Raw genomic sequence first — 16314 nt, 5'->3', positions numbered from 1 at the left:
TTGGTGAGACTTTGTAAAAAAGTATTTTCCGCAATAAGAAAAAGATAATTTGTGAAACCGTCTTACATGAAGCTTGAAGCTTTGCTGTGGTTATTTAAATTAGGTAAACACTGTGGTTGCTTTAAAAAGAGACAATATAGTGTGGTTAGCAACCACACGTAAAGATATTACCTTTTGTGTTCAAAGTCTCCATATTTTCAGTGGTCAGATAATGAAATTATATTGAAGAGTAAACATGTAGCTAAACTATAAATCAACCTTTTCCTGGTGATGTATTCTGTAGTAAACTTTACAATTTAATATTCCCATTTTAATTTTATGTTTTGAATTAAATGAAACATTTTTTGTTGGTCAATAAGAACGTATGCCATCACTTAGATTATTTTACATGTTTAAATTATGGTTGTTTTTCCCCATAATTGCAGTGATATACACACATTTTTCAACTGGATAGAGAACATGTTTTCTGACAAAACAGTTCTATAAATATGACAGTCGTCATGTTTTGTGGCAAGAGTCTAACCTGCTTCCAATAAAAGTGAGTCTTGTTGTTTTCTGTGTACTTTCCCTGAGAAACAATAGAACCCGACTCACAGTGGACTTCTGAAAACTCTGATGAAATTCACACCTTTTTTTTTCTGTCCCATCTCAGTTCCCCGTCTAAAACGAAGAGACAAAATTATCTACAGCACAGAGACATATTTATTTTCATACGGTGGTATTAAGCACAAACTGTATAAACTCTCATAAAAATGAACTTGATCACAAGAAAACCTTGGATGCGGTTTGTTTTAGCCCTGCCACACAGCGGCAAACTGTTTGCAACATTTCAATAATCTTATGAGTTTTCATGAGGCAGGACAGCTTATAAAACTAAATGAATTACAACAGTACAAGTTTTACCATGGAAACATCCTTTGAATCTATTCTTATCTTGTTAAACTTTATTTCCTGAAAGAAAAATGCATGCCGTCAGTGTTTTCCAAAAAAAAAAAGAAAAGAAAAGACCTTACAGTAGTTATTGTTGCTAGAAAAATTGCACCCATTTATTGTTTTAGTAGGAACTTCAAGGATAGAGGTTCATGTGTATGGAAAGCTCAAATGTATTTAATGAAGTCCAGTAAATGCTGCAATTGTCTCATTTTTTTCCTGCTCCATTGAAGGAGCAGGATTGCACCCAATCCCTTTTCATTTAAATAGTAAAATTCATTTGATAATAAACATGAAGAGGGTCAAGAACACAAGGCAGACGGGTTAACCATGTGTGGCTCAGGTAACAAAACACTGAAATGTTTCCATTCTAGGAAACTTATTTCTACCGAGACCCTTTTAGGACTTTATCTAATCTTAATGACTTTCCAAAACTGTCAAAATAATGAAGTTGTCTTGTGAAATATGTAGTTTTTCTCTGCCTGATCACAGGTAATGTCAACATGCAAACTGTGTAATTAGAAAGATGCTAAAAATACAAAGGCTGTATTTATTCAACATATTTTTTATTTGATTCTTGTGGTTTTACAATCTAGAAGGTTTAGAGGCTCATTTTCCAGTTACACATTTATTTATGTTAAGTGTGATAAAAAAAGATAGAAGTTGAAAAGGAAAAAGATAAAAAGTTGTTTGATGTTTTGATAAAGCATGTATGTAAGTTAAATAGGCTCCTCTCTATAACAACACACTAACTCAGATATTCAGTTCTAAAAACACTGAGTTAAAAACCAAAGAAAACATTTTAAAGAGAAATTTGATGTTTCTTCAGTTTCTGAAGAAACTTCGAAACCCCAAAACAGAACTTTAACACAATTTGATTTATTGTTATGTTGGAAGAATTTCTGTTGATTGCCAGGTGTTCAAATACTTATTAGTCACACAAACATACATTATTTTAAAAAAATCATACATTGTTATTTCCGAACTTTTTTTTTAGATTATGTCTCTTACAGTGGACATGCACCTACGATGAAAATTTCTGACCCTCCATGATTTCTCAGTGGGAGAATTTGCAAAGTCATAAAGTGTTCAAATATTTATTTTCCTCACTATATTGTTCACACTGATCACTTCCAGATTTTGCTGATTCATTCCTCTTGACAAAATCTTCAGGCTGAATCTGACCAGGCGCTGACATTAGCATAAACCGGTTGTTCTTGACCTGAAACTGTAATTTAGTCCTTCAGTTTATTGCTGTTTGAAGTCGCTGTATAACTGCAAATCTTAACAGCATTTATATGATAATTAATCTTTATACTGTACCATTTACGTAGTTTCCAGGCTGTCTGATTGTTTCGTAGACACCAAGATCTCCTACAAGTCAGTGATAAACACAGGAAAGTTAAAAACGTCTCATCTTGTCAGTGATGCTGATGAAAAGTTAACATTAGAAACGCTATCCACATTTTTACACCTTTAACTTAAATCCATTTCATCCAAATTAATGTTTTAAATAGATGGATGTTATTTTAAAAAACAAGTTTTAACCATTTATATTATGAATCTAGTTAACTGAGGGGAAACTTTATTACTGCTGTAAAAACCAAGCTGCACTGTGGTTCAACATGCTGGTTGTAGTCAAAACAGCTAAGACTGAAAATATGGGGGGATTTTTTTAGAAAAAAGTTACACTTAAATATATTTGCCATTTGTTCAGAGGACTGAACAAACAACAGCATCAGGTATAGTTATATAATTTATGTTAAATAGGTTGAAAGCCAAAAATCATCTTTATTGTGTGGATCAGTGGCTATGTTAAGCTACATAAGGCTAGACTGAATGGAATTTAAAGATAACATTCTTGCATCATATTATTATTCACTTCTCTATAAATACAGTAATTAGTTAAAACAAAATAATGTATATATGATTTGATCTTATAAAATACATGTTTTCTGGTATATCATTAAACAGAATAAAAGTCAAAGCAGAGAGGATTTTTTTTCTTTCCTTTTTGAGAATCAGACATTAAGGATAAAAAACATGAATATAATGTATGTTAGATAAACATTGAGAGCAAAGTGGGACACTGACCATGCAGGAGAGAGGAGTACAATGGCTGCTGCAGATTATCCTGGTAGACAGTCTCCACTCTTCCAGAACCTTTTCACAAAAGAGACATTTTTATTTTATGTCATGTCCTTCCTAAATAAATATAAAAATTCTGTTAAACATGGACCTGTAACATCGACGGACAGGTTTAAATGTTGGGTTTGTAAATAAAAATACTGATCAAATATCACAATTGCATATTGCAACAATTGTCACAAAATGGTGGAGAAAATGAAACAGTCAGGAATGTGGAGGGTTGAGGCTGGACATTAACAGAAAACTACACTGGATCCTAAAAATGTTCCTGAAACACATTTTTCAATTAAACCAGTAAATTTCTCAAACACGTTTCTCTCTGACCTGTAGGTGGCAGTAATGACCCGGAAGGCCATTTGAAACTTTGATTCAACCTCTATTAAAGCACATGGTATCATATCGTTGTAAAAGATTACATTTACATTATAAATGTGCACAAAACTGACTGTATTCCACTAATATCGCATTAAAAAAAATAAAATAAAAAATTTATCGGTCAAAACTCGTGATGTGAAAAGTGTTTCGATTGCAGTTTTGTGAAATACAAAAAATATAGATACAGCCAAAAAAAAAACCTTATCCTAGAGCAATTTTTTTTCAGTAAGTAACTTTAGCTTTGGTGCTCTAGACCTGGTTCAGGTTTGGAGCTAAAATATTCGACTGCTTGAGTTCGTTTAATTTATTTACTGATTTAGTTGTCAAGTAAAATACACTTGATTTCAAAGACTTATTACTGTTGCAAGTATTATTTGATTAAAAAATGCATCAAATTAAATTCAACAAACTAATTACAAATTCTCTAAATACTATAACAGTAAAAATTGTTATTTTTGCTATATCAGTTTAGGACTCCATTACTAAGGTCATGGAGTCTTAAACTCCATGAACAATAAAAGCGAAACATACAAATTCACCACTTCATCGCCTCACCTTTGGTCTGTCTGAACCGACGCAGCAGCAACAGGAGAGTTAAGAGAACGACTCCAATCACTGGTCCAACGACCAACATCACAGGAAATGAAGAGCTTCCAGGCTTTAATGCAGGTTTAGCTGCTGGAAATGATCAGAGAATAACTCTGCACTATACTAACATTCCATTAATTCAGATTATTATTTCTCATTAAAATATCGTATCTCTGCTCACCTTTAACTGCCATCCAGCTCTGAGGTGAAACTTTTCCTGAATGTTCACACTTGTAGAAACCTTCATCTGACTGAGACACTGCAGAGATATTCAGCTCTCCTCTGCTGTCACTTTGGATCAATTTGTCATTATGATAGAAAAACACATTAGAAAGTTGGTTTTCTCCTCTCAGTCTGCAGCCCAGAGTAACAGAAGCTCCTTCAGTCACAGGATGGACGGGGCTCACCAGGAGAAGACCTTCATCTGTAAACCAGTCAGAAGATATTAAGGTCCTGTTAGAAATGAGCTGCTGAAAACCTTAGAGGAAGTTACAGAGAATGAACTGAACATATATTTTGTTTGACATTTTATGTCTTTTCCCCAACAATGTTCAATGAACTTAACAGAAACTACAGACCACACAGTTACTGACAACCTAGGAAGCAACGTTTTGATGAAGAGAAGTAACTTGAATTTAAAAGTACAGACTTGCTTAAACTGTGTTGAAAGAGAAAAGAAATATTGAGATTTTTCCAGTAGAGTAAAAATGTAATCAAAAGATAAATAAATGTTACATTTTGAAAAGACTTGATAAACTAAATGTATAAATGAGCGCTATGATTCCAAAAATTGTGGAAACCAAAATCTACAAATGTTTTCAAAGTTTGGGTATAATTTATTATCTGATCTTTAAAAATATTCTGAGAGGCTCTGAGTTATTTCTAATTATTCTAAACATATATTTTCTTCTTCTGTGATCATCTGATTGATTTTAAACTAGGCTGTCTGGAAAAGTTCTCATTCACTTTGAAATTATTTGTATATTTATTTTTAGTCTTTGAAACATTAAGCAGTTAATTTTATGAGAAGCTGCTACAATTAATCAAAACCACACATAATAACATACGTTGAAAACTGATGTTGACTGCAGTGCTGAACTCTCCTGATCCAGACTCACACCAGAAAACTGATTTATGGGACCATTGACTACTGAAGGTACATGAAGATCCAGTCGTTGACCACCAGGTGGAGCAGTTGTATTGAAACAGATAACCTGATTCTGTGAACTCCTTCACTCTGTACTCAGTAGAGTTTCCTCCACAGTTCAGAGTCACAGACTCAGAGGTGAAGTGTTGCTCTCTGTCAGGACTCACTGAGAGAGAAGCTGCTGGATGAGGATCTGAAAAACAACATGAACAAAGAAATCAACACAAACAACAGAACAGGAAAATCTTTTCTTTGTTCAGATTTTAAAAAAAAATTGTAACATTTTTGCAGCATTGTTTTTATAAAAGGTGGAAAAACCTCTTTATCCCAAAGACATAACTGTGTGTTTGATATTTTTGTTCCTCACTTCTCACCTCAGTGGTTTTTAACTGTCTCAGCTGTCCAGCTGCTTATTTAATCCTCTGAACTAAGGCCTTTAAACACACATTGATAGTTGATCATGAATGAAAAATACAGCAACTGAATTATTTTTTACACCATCTCCAGTGATTATCCAATCAATATCTCTTATTTTTCCACCTTTTACAAATGCTTTCCGCAGTTTTTATATTTTATATATTTAAATCAAATGTCAGGCATCTGATTTGGATGCCTGATCAGACGTCCAGGAGGCGTCCTGACCCCTGACCCTGAGGGGTCAGGTTTTCCTCCCAGGACACATTGGAGGGTCTATGTTTGTCTGCTGGGGTGAGGGAAGTCTGGGCCTCTGTCCTTTTGGATGGATGATGCGGCTGAAAACTTAAGAAAAGTTTTCAGCAATAAAACTGAAAAGACGCATGCCGCCTCAAGCACTGTGTGGACATTGGCATGATGAAAGAGTTCATTCAGCCACCTGATATGAAAAGTTTCATATCAGTCAATATCAATAATTACTGCTTATTTTTGTTTTAATATTCTAAAGACTGAAAGACTGGCAAGGCGACTTTTCCTGTTTTTTCCTTCATCACTCCTCTCCATATTTTTTTATTTTAAATGTTTTTTATGAGGCATGTTACTCAACAGGTTGTTGCTAGGTAACCAGTGAGTTAGTTGACTATGAGAGGTTGAGCGGTAAAATCCTTTCCTCTGCCTACATCTCCCAGAATGCTGTGCGGTTCTGCGTTGGACTTCAGTGAACTTATTTAATATTCTATCAGATGTATTATTTATTGACATTGACCTCGTCTATTGCAATATATACTGTTAATGATTTATTGTCCAGCTCTTATGAATGGAAATTAAATCTATTTTCACCACTGGATAAAGTTCTGTTTGGTAAACTAAATCTTTAATCATACAATCTAATTTTACAAACTTCTGTGCAGCAAAACCTGAAACATGTGATCAGTGGGATGTCAGGTTGGTCAATAACAAGATATAAGTTTAGTAGTAGAACAGAAACACACTGACCTTTAGACCAGATGAACTTTGGTCGACTATAAAATGTAAAATATTCTGGGTTTCCTCTTCCTGCTCTACATGCAAAACCTGCTGGGTGTTTCTGTCCATGAATGATGATGGAGTTATTTACAGTCCCACTGATGTTACCAGGCAGTGGATCATATCTGTAGTTGTTCTGTGACAGATCAGGAACAGCTTTATACCAGTAGAACCTCCATCCTGCAGACGGAGGGGAAAGTTCACAGCTCACAGTTACTGAGGCTCCAAGATTCAGCCATGATTGAGACACAGTCAGGATGGACTCTGGTGCTGTTGGAATGAAAAACAGTTTATTTGTTTATTTTTAATAATAAAAACCTGATAGAGTCAAATTGTGAGCATTGAAAGACGGTGGCATCGCCAAACAAGTAAAAGAAACATTTAAAAGGAACCACTCAGCTTTTTTAAAATTGAAACATACATGCTACTAATAAAAAGAAAAAAAAACATTAAAAGTTGTGCAATGTTGTCAAACTGATTATTATGTCTTTCAATATTAAACAGAACTCACAAGTAAAGCTACACATTATTAATTAAGATGGACAACATGGCGTCAACTTTTAAAGTCAGAAGATAAAAACATTTAAATAAACCTACAGTTTATAATGATGTTGACCGCATTGCTGAACTCTCCTGATCCAGACTCACACCAGTACACTGCTCTGTGGTGCTGGGGACTGATGAAGGTACATGAGGATCCAGTCATTGTTCCCCAGGTGGAGCAGTTTGATAAATCTGGCTCATAATATAATTCTGTAAACCTCCTCACTCTCCAGTCAGCAGAGTTTCCTTTGCAGTTCAGTTGGATTTTCTCATCAGTGAAACGTTTCTCTCTGTCAGGACTCACTGTGAGAGACGCTGCTGGATGAGAATCTGGAGAACAAGAAACAGATAAAAGAAATTAAAAAAAAATCAACCTGAAATAAAACCTTTTCTATCTGTCTGCCTCCTACAAGCAACCTTTAGTGACGTTTGTCGAATATCAACAACATGCAGGATGAAGGCGACCTGGTGGTACAGATTTAAAAAGATCAGATATGGATCAGATTTTGAACCACATATCCAAGTCACCTGGATCACATTGGAAAAAATCCAATCTGTGCTGTTCAGACTGTCATAAAAAGATCAGATACAGGTCGCATAAGAGAAAAAAAAATAATTGGATTTGGTCACTTCTGGCAACAGTGTGAGCATAGGCTTAGCTTAAGATGATTCACACACTTTTAAGTCAAAAATGAATATTGATTTCAGCAGATAATCACACATTAACTTAAACTGAATGACAGATCATTAGTTCATTAGTTTGAATCACACTGACCTGAACACCAGACAAACTTTGGTTCACTGTAATCAGTCAAATCCTCTGGGTTTCCTCTTCCAGCTATACATGCAAATCCTGCTGTTTGGTTCTGTCCAGGAACGATGATGGAGTTCTCTACAGTCATATAAATGCTGCCAGGCAATGGATCATATGTATAGTTGTTCTGTGATAGATCAGGAACAGCTTTATACCAGTAGAACCTCCATCCTGCAGATGAAGGTTTAACCTCACAGCTCAGGTTCACTGAGGCTCCAGGACTCGGCCATGATGGAGACACAGTCAGGACTGGCTTTAGTGCTGCTGAAAACAGAATTATTGATGTATTAATCATCTTAAAACTGTGCAAAATGAAACAGACTCAACAAAGAAAAACACATTTCAATTGGTAGATTTTGTTCCATCAGCAACTGAAGAAAGAACTGAAATGTTTTTCATATTGGTAATGTTTATTTATATTTTTCTAGGACTCAAAGAGCCTCTACTTCCTAGTTAGACTCCTGCATCATAAGGAAAAATATTATCATTTTCTGTCACTGTGTGTGGAGTTGGAAAAAAAATTTAATAAAAAAGGCAAATCATCCAGTTGGAGACGGAACCTAATCATGTATCATGTTATTTACAAAGTGGATTATAGACAAAGTCGGTGTTTTAAAGTGACCGTTAGAGATCTGATCTCTGTCACGCAAATGATATGTGGGCAGAGCTGAAAAAGTGTGTCAGCGGTGTGGCCTACAGTGGTCCACAATACCAGGAAACTTGACTAAACCATCTTAATAGTTTCAATGATCAGTGTTCTGCAGGATATAACACTGATCTATTCAATGATATATTCTACTGTAATAATGGAGGGTGGCTCCACCAGAACTCTCTCAGCATCTATCTTGAATCCATTCGTTTGTTCAATCGGCGACTACAATTTCCCCAAAACGCCTCATATGGAGTCTCTTCAAGTATAACGGGCTTGTTGCTCCAACGCCTCTCGCAGCTATTTATAGTTCAAAAGATCAAAGGTTCTCCAGATGCCAAGTTGCCAGTAAAACACACTTCTTTTTTTCTCCCAACAGGAAAACTCATTGTATTAATCCCAACCAGGGGCGCAACTCCATATTTTTGAGGTGGATGCGAACATATCTTCGGCGCCCCCCCATATATCGAATGATGACTGAGGCCTGCTCTTGCTTTGAAATATCAGGTGTGCAGTCCAGTTCCACTGCAAAGTACTTAGAGGACTTGATCTTGGCAGATATTTTACTCAAAACACACTCTGATATTGAATCTAAAAATTCATTCTGAGTGCACCATGTCAGATATCCAGTGGTTTGTTTGGAGGCAGCCTTTCTAAGATGCTCTGCCAGTGTTACATCATATTGTGCTATGAGCTCAAGGATTCCCAGAAAATTTCCATTTTTAGGATTTCCTAACTGAGAATTTTTCCCCCTTAGTGGCAAGTTTCTCTCTGCAAGGAAAAGTATGCAGTCGATAACTCTAGTCAACACACTTCTCCAGTGTGCTTTTTCAGCTGCCATGGTTTTCTGCAGTTCACTATCAATAGTCTTACCTAGGCGTAAGCGAGATGCCATTTCTTTCCACGTCAGATAAGCATTTATGTGAGAACTACTGGTTTCATGGTGCTTCCGTGTTTTTGAAAGACATCCCCAGTTATTATACCCCTCCACAAGGCATGTGTCAAGAACTTTAGCTTCACCAAAAAGCTTACATGCAAAACAATAGACTCTGTTAGTATTTTTAGAATACAGTAACCAATCTCGTTCAACTTTCTCTCCATTAGACAGTAAACGAAAACAGTATGCTTTGGAAAAACACCTCTTATTCTTCTCTGATCTTGGATATGGACCATCAGAAACTTTCTGTGGGCCATTTACAACCATGTACTGCCTAAATGTGTCCCCCATTTTGTGTGGTAAAGGCCACTCCTTGTTGGATAACAGTTACTGATTGGACATTACATCTGATCTGACTTATCAGATACATCACAACACCACTGTAGTGGTATTGAATAAGACATTTAAACTCAAGTGTCCCCCTGCCAAAAAGGTTGGTAAAATAGGTCACCAACCTTTTTGAGTTTAAGGGCTTTAGTGACTCTGATGACTAATTTGTCTGATACACGCATGAACTTGAACAACTCATCTTTAATTAAAGAATCCATAATACATATGAGTGAAAAAAATGCACCCAGGAGGGCTAAGTGTTGGACCATAGCTGGGCACTGCTGCCACAGCAGCTTTAGCTTTCCTGTGTTAATATTTCCTGAGTTTTATTTCGGTCATTCTTACTTAGTGCGCGGTTATGTGTCTGTGACAGGTTTATGTATCAGATATTCATAGAAATACAAAACAAATCGCGTCCCTTAATGGTTTAATAGGGGAGGCAACTTTTAACAGCCAAATATGGGACGATTCCGTATTAGGCTAGCTGCTAGCTTTAGCTAACTTGATTATTTACAGCCCTCCTGTCCTGCTAATACACTGACGGTACTTACCTAATATCTTTCAACCACATTGAAAGGCTTTTTTTCATCCCGCCAACATCTTTATCCTTCTCCCTTTTCCTTTTTCTGTTTTGCGCCCCGGACAGCTTTTTTTTCTGCCGCTCCATTTTGTCAAGTGCACTACGAGTGGTAGTCTAAAATAAAAAAAAATAAAAAAAACGCGCCTGCGTACTCTTAGGGGTGCGTGCACAGCCACCTGCATGGGAGGAGCAGAGGGGCGCCTAATCAGTGCTGTTCCCCTGTTAATGATCATTTCATTCTGTTAATTATAGAAAATGCCAACAAGAAAAAAACATTTTTCGAGACGGGGTTTTGGCGCCCCCTCTAGTGCAGCGCCCCTATGCGTTGCATACCCTGCATACCCACTTTTTGCGCCACTGATCCCAACAATAATAAAATAAAATAAAAGTAGTAATAAAAGTAGTTTAAGTGCAGGTAAAAGTTGTCTGAGTTTCCCTGAGGCAACGTTTAACTGGTGTGGCATGAAGATGAATGAACAGGAGACATAATAGAATCAAATGTTGATGTCAGTCAATATTCACAGCCCTAGTCAACAATAATGAGAGAAGATTTTTGTTTTACCTGTAAGTTTTCCACAGCAGAGGAGCAAACTGGGAACTAAAGCAAAGTTTACAATTTGTTAGATATGAATAAAAAAAACCCCAAAACAAACAAAAAACACATGTAATAAATTTACTGCTATTTTTTTTTTTTTTTTTTTTACATACGTCTAGAGGAGCAGCTATGCATATTTTAGATCCAACAGTGTGGGTCAAATGGGGCTTTTAGTACATTTATTTATTTTACTTTGTTAAAGGGGCAGTTCACTTTAATCAACATTATAGAAGGTGAATTTGCCTGAATTAGCGGAAATAAGCTAATTTTCATTGATTGTCTATTTGGCAATCAATGTTGTTAAAACCAACATAAAAAATAACAGAACTAAAATCCCATCATTTACAACAATAATATTACAAGAATCAATACATTTCATGAACGAAGAAAAGCAGAGTCATTTTGATCCTGTTGGTTCTAATGGAGACATTGTTGACCCACTTCAAGCCAGTTCCTTCATTGGATCTCAAAGGCTTTAAACATTAAGCATCCTATTACAGTGAGGAGGTCATAAAGCACAATCTGTATATGTACTGAATGGGCAAAAGAGATCTGCAATGTTTAATTTCCTCCATATCCCTGTAAGATTATGAAGGTATCTGAGTCGCCATGTTTCAGAGACTGAGATTCTGGCAGCAAAGTTTTTTTTTGAGCAAATGGACCCGAGTCTTTACTTCCAAGGTGAGAAACTTATGAATTCATAGAATCCATAAGGTACGAAGGAAACCCCAGACTAAAGCCCCTCTAAAGAAGATGTAAAAATAATTTTCTCAATTGATCCCGACTTCCTCAACTGAAGCTGTAGCAGAGTTGGCAGAGTAATCAGGCTACAGAAACCACAAGATTGGTCATTTTCCATGAATAATTACAATTCAGCTTTTCCTCACCGTCCTACATTAAGAAAACATAATTCAAATCATTATATAGAAAAAAGGAGAGTGAATAATGTTTATGATTTGATATTGACATTTTTTATGTAAATAAATTAGTGGTGTAAATGTTAAGTGTTTCCACCTGTTCACAAAAAATATGCTAAATACATCGCAAGTTCAACTGTCTGTTCAGACGCTCATGAAGAAATTCTGGCCACATTCAAAATTTACCAAAATTATGTTGAGAGGGTATTAAATATAAATTGTATGCAAGAGTAAAGACTGAAGCAAACTAAACATCTCAGCAATTGAAGTCCAAACATTTTGTTTTTCACATTATACAGACGAACCATTCAAAGAGAAAATGTGACATACTTACCTAATAAGCACAGCAAAGTGTTGGTCATGTTTAAATCATGATCTAAAATCGTGGTTCTCGGTTTAAGAGGATTGTCAAGTGTTGTCTTCACTGAATATCTGTCCTTACTGATTGCTTCTTATGCGGAAACTTAACATTTGTCTATTAGAACAAAAAAAACATTTCCTGCCTTGGTACTTTCTGTCCAGCCATAAATAAGTTGTTGGTTCAGTCAAATTCACACGTCATTCACATATGTATATTTTTGAAAGAGGAAGTTAATACTTCTGACCAAAACTTCAGTTGGTGAGAAAATTTATATAGAATTTTTCATTAATCTAGAAAAATACAATTTAAAAACTGTTGCATGAGGAATGAAGCTTTATTGTTCTGTTGATATTAGGTAACAGGGGCAATATTATCTAAAATACACTTTTGAGCTCTACCTCATGTTATTCCATCATCAAAAACATTCCTAGAGTGTCACTGAGTTCTGCTCATCATGCTGCAGCATTGGAGGGGAGATGGTTGAGGTTTCAGTCAGTGTTCCAGAAAGAGGAAGTTTGGTGTTGTTGGTCATATGAGGACTAAGTTGAGGAAACTACTTCCTGGACTACTTTTTTTGTAGTCCAGGAAGTAGAATCAACAAGAAAGAGCAACAATAATTGTCAATCAGGTTCAGTCCTAGGATTCCAAGTCCAGTAAGTTGTTCAGCATTAAATTATCACATTAGACTTATACACATAAAGATGTAAAAAAGTTGTAACAAAAGAAGCAAAACAAAACTAATCCTGAATTATCTGAATGGCTGTAAAAATATTGATAAGCAAATCCAGGAAGTTTCACTGAGGAGCTGGTCTGGCCATTGCCTTCCTGTGTGATTCCGCTTGAATAAAATCTCACTTACAGCACAGTCCAGGTTTTGTCCCCTTCCCCTGGATTCCCTCCAGGAGATTTTCTACTGGGCAAATCAGCAAGCAAAACAAGAAATTGGGAACAATAACTTTGGTTTAGAATTGTAGTCTGCTTTTAGCTTTAGCAATGGCAGTAGAGGAAGTGAATGAAGCCGTTCAGTCTGTGTTAGCCTTGTTTCCAAATATTGAATTAACGTTCCCAGACGCGTCCTTTGGGTTGGCACTTCTCTCTTGTTGTCCCCACAAAGGGTTAAGCTTTGAAACACGAGGCCAACTGTGTGAAATGATGTCAACTTCAGGTTAAGCTGGGGTTATACTGGGAACTGATGCATAAGTGAAGATCAAACTCATCAAGTTTGTTTGTGCTACTTTGCAAAACCTAGTCAAGTATTTCTCTGCTAAAATCCTTCTGCTTCTAGTCGGAGAAATGAGTTTTAGTTGTTTGTGTGCATTCCCTCAGAAAGAAGAGAACCTGATTCGTATCTGAAAACTCTGTTGAGCTCTGCTTCTATTTTACGTTCCTTCCTGTTGCAGCTTCCTGTGGTACAAGAAGAGGCAGAATAACCTTTAGTGCAGAGAGACAATTGCTGTCAGATGTTGCATTTAACTGCAAACATAAAACTTTCATAACTTGACCACATAACTTAACTTAATCACATAAGCTCAGGATGTATTTCTTTTTTCCACAAATGCGTTTGCATCATTTCCTATATGAGCTCAGAGAGGAAGGAAAATACATTGTTTGGTAGCATTTGACTATTACTGCCAACAAGTAAACAAGTTTTCTTTTGTTTAAACAAAATACAGCTCCTGTGCTCGTTTAATAGTTCTGGCAGTCAAACACTTCTGTACAACTGACTCCTGAATGAGCTTTGTGACGCTGCATGTACTTATTTGGATGCAAAGTTGTCAGATGTGCTGACATTAGAAGGAGCAATTGCTGCACAGCATGTTGCCAAACTTTATATCCAAGATTAATGTGGTACTCAAACATTCATGCAAAAACCAAAACTGCCAGAAAGGTTCCTAGAAAGATCCTCACGAACAGTGAACTCAGCTATAATCAAAATTGGTTTATTTCACAAAGCTGCAATAGAAACACTTTTTTTACATCACTGAAGTCACGTGATCGACTACGTAGCTCGCTGAACTCTGAGGAGCACCATGGAGGATGGACCAGGTTCGAATGAACCGTGGGAGGAGCAGGGAAAGAGGAGCTCCAGGCTGCCAAACGCCAATCTGTGGAGGTTTGCAGGTGACTGAGGCAGCCAAAGGTAGGAGTGGAAAGGAATCCAGTCTTCATTAGGGAGTAAGCTCAGAGGAGGAAACACAAGGAGGTAAGTCAGGGTTTGAACATGAATATCAAGAAGAAAAACAACAAGCGGACTTGGCGTTACCACTGCAGGCTAACACTGTTCAGCAGGGAGCAGACTCTTGAGCTTCACTTGATGAGGCGTGATTGATTTCAGGTGTGCAGCAGCAGACCCGCTGGGTCAACCGTGCTTCATGACGCCCTCTGGTGGAGAACAAAAAGAACTGCAGAAAGGGTGAAACACAAATCCCAACAATAATATTAAACCAAACTCATATGATTGTATTTACAGTACAGACCAAAAGTTTGGACACACCTTCTAATTCAATGGGTTTTCTTTATTTTCATGACTATTTATAAGGCAATAAATCCCACTTATTAACCTGACAGGGCAGGTTGACCTATGAAGTGAAAACCATTTCAGGTGACGACCTCTTGAAGCTCATCAAGAAAATGCAGAGTGTGTGCAAAGCAATAATCACAGCAAAAGGTTGCTACTTTGAAGAAACTAGAATATAAGGGGTATTTTCAGTTGTTTTACACTTTTTTGTTTAGTGCATATTTCCACATGTGTTATTCATAGTTTTGATGCCTTCAGTGTGAATCTACAATGTCAATAGTCATGAAAATAAAGGAAAGTCATTGAATTAAAAGGTGTGTCCAAACTTTTGGTCTGTACTGTATATATATATATATATATATATATATATATATATATATATAGAGAGAGAGAGAGAGAGAGAGAGAGAGAGAGAGAGAGAGAGATATTCCCAAGTACCTGGGAATACCACAAGCAAATGGCAACCTCACAAGGAAAGGAGCCACAGCCAAATACCTCCAATGAATAAGGTAAGGCCTGAGAATCAGCCTCAATGGGAAGAACAAGCTCTGTGCGATAAACAGCTATGCCTTACCAGTAATCAGATACCCTGCAGGAATATTTAGCTGGCCAAAGGAGGAGATAAAGACCACGGATGTTATGACTCGGAAGCTACTAACCATGCATGGAGCGTTCCACCCTGATACTGTACACGAGCCGTAAGGACGGAGGCAGAGGACTAGTGAGTGTGAGACCCACTGTCCAGGATGAAACATCCGAGATCCATAAATACATCAAGGACAAAGCCTCAACAGATGATGTGCTCAGCGAATATCTCAGATAATGACAGCACAGAAGCACTCATCCTGGCTGCACAGGAACAGGCCCTAAACCCCAGAGCAATAGAGGCTCAGATCTACCAGACAAGACCCAAGGTGCAGGTTGTGCAAGGAGGCCCCTGAGACAGTCCAGCACATGACAGCAGGGTGCAAGATCCTGGCAGGGAAAGCGTACATGGAACGACATAACCAAGTGGTGGGCATAGTGTACAGAAACATCTGTGCAGAATATGGACTGGAAACCCCAAGATCAAGCTCCCAGTCCTCTGGTAGAGGAACCGAGCTCAGAGGATGAGAGAGACCACCTGCGGAGGGTGAGAAGGAAATGTTTATATGTATAGATAGATAGATAGATTCTAATACGCTTTGTAATGTTTAATTTTGCCATTAAAAGTAAAATGTTTTGTCTGTAAAAGACTTTTGTTTTCTGTATTTGACACAGAATTGTGGAAGTATTATATTTATTTCATTGCATCACCTCATTGGTTTTTATTTTTATTTTCTTTAATTTTTTTAACTGTCAGAGTGTCTGATTATGCAACCATTTGCTTTCTCTGTTAAAAATGTCTTCAACCACACATGGATAGATGGATGTGAAAGTAAGAATTACTTCCTCTTTCCAAA

General features: G+C 36.8%; 1 protein-coding gene across 2 annotated transcripts; it reads right to left on the bottom strand.

Annotated features, from left to right (window-relative positions):
- Nucleotides 1–413: 413 nt before the first annotated feature.
- Nucleotides 414–12457, bottom strand: LOC114157141 (Fc receptor-like protein 5). Of its 2 annotated transcripts, none has more exons than XM_028037963.1 (9): nucleotides 12328–12457; nucleotides 11044–11079; nucleotides 7947–8249; nucleotides 5109–5381; nucleotides 4223–4465; nucleotides 4009–4131; nucleotides 3025–3093; nucleotides 2254–2304; nucleotides 414–2158 (listed from the first exon to the last, which is right to left on the bottom strand). In XM_028037963.1, the coding sequence occupies exons 1-9, from the start codon at nucleotides 12353–12355 to the stop codon at nucleotides 2100–2102; spliced, it is 1185 nt and encodes a 394-aa protein (XP_027893764.1). In that variant the 5' UTR covers nucleotides 12356–12457; the 3' UTR covers nucleotides 414–2099. The 2 variants fall into 2 exon arrangements, with proteins under 2 accessions (XP_027893764.1, XP_027893765.1); XM_028037964.1 differs by having other exon boundaries at nucleotides 4009–4128.
- Between the last annotated feature and the right edge of the window lie 3857 nt (nucleotides 12458–16314).

Source organism: Xiphophorus couchianus, chromosome 14 (genome assembly GCF_001444195.1).
Source record: "Xiphophorus couchianus chromosome 14, X_couchianus-1.0, whole genome shotgun sequence".
Taxonomy (NCBI): domain Eukaryota; kingdom Metazoa; phylum Chordata; class Actinopteri; order Cyprinodontiformes; family Poeciliidae; genus Xiphophorus; species Xiphophorus couchianus.
Note: the sequence above shows the minus strand (reverse complement) of the source record. Positions and strands in the feature narration are given on the sequence as shown.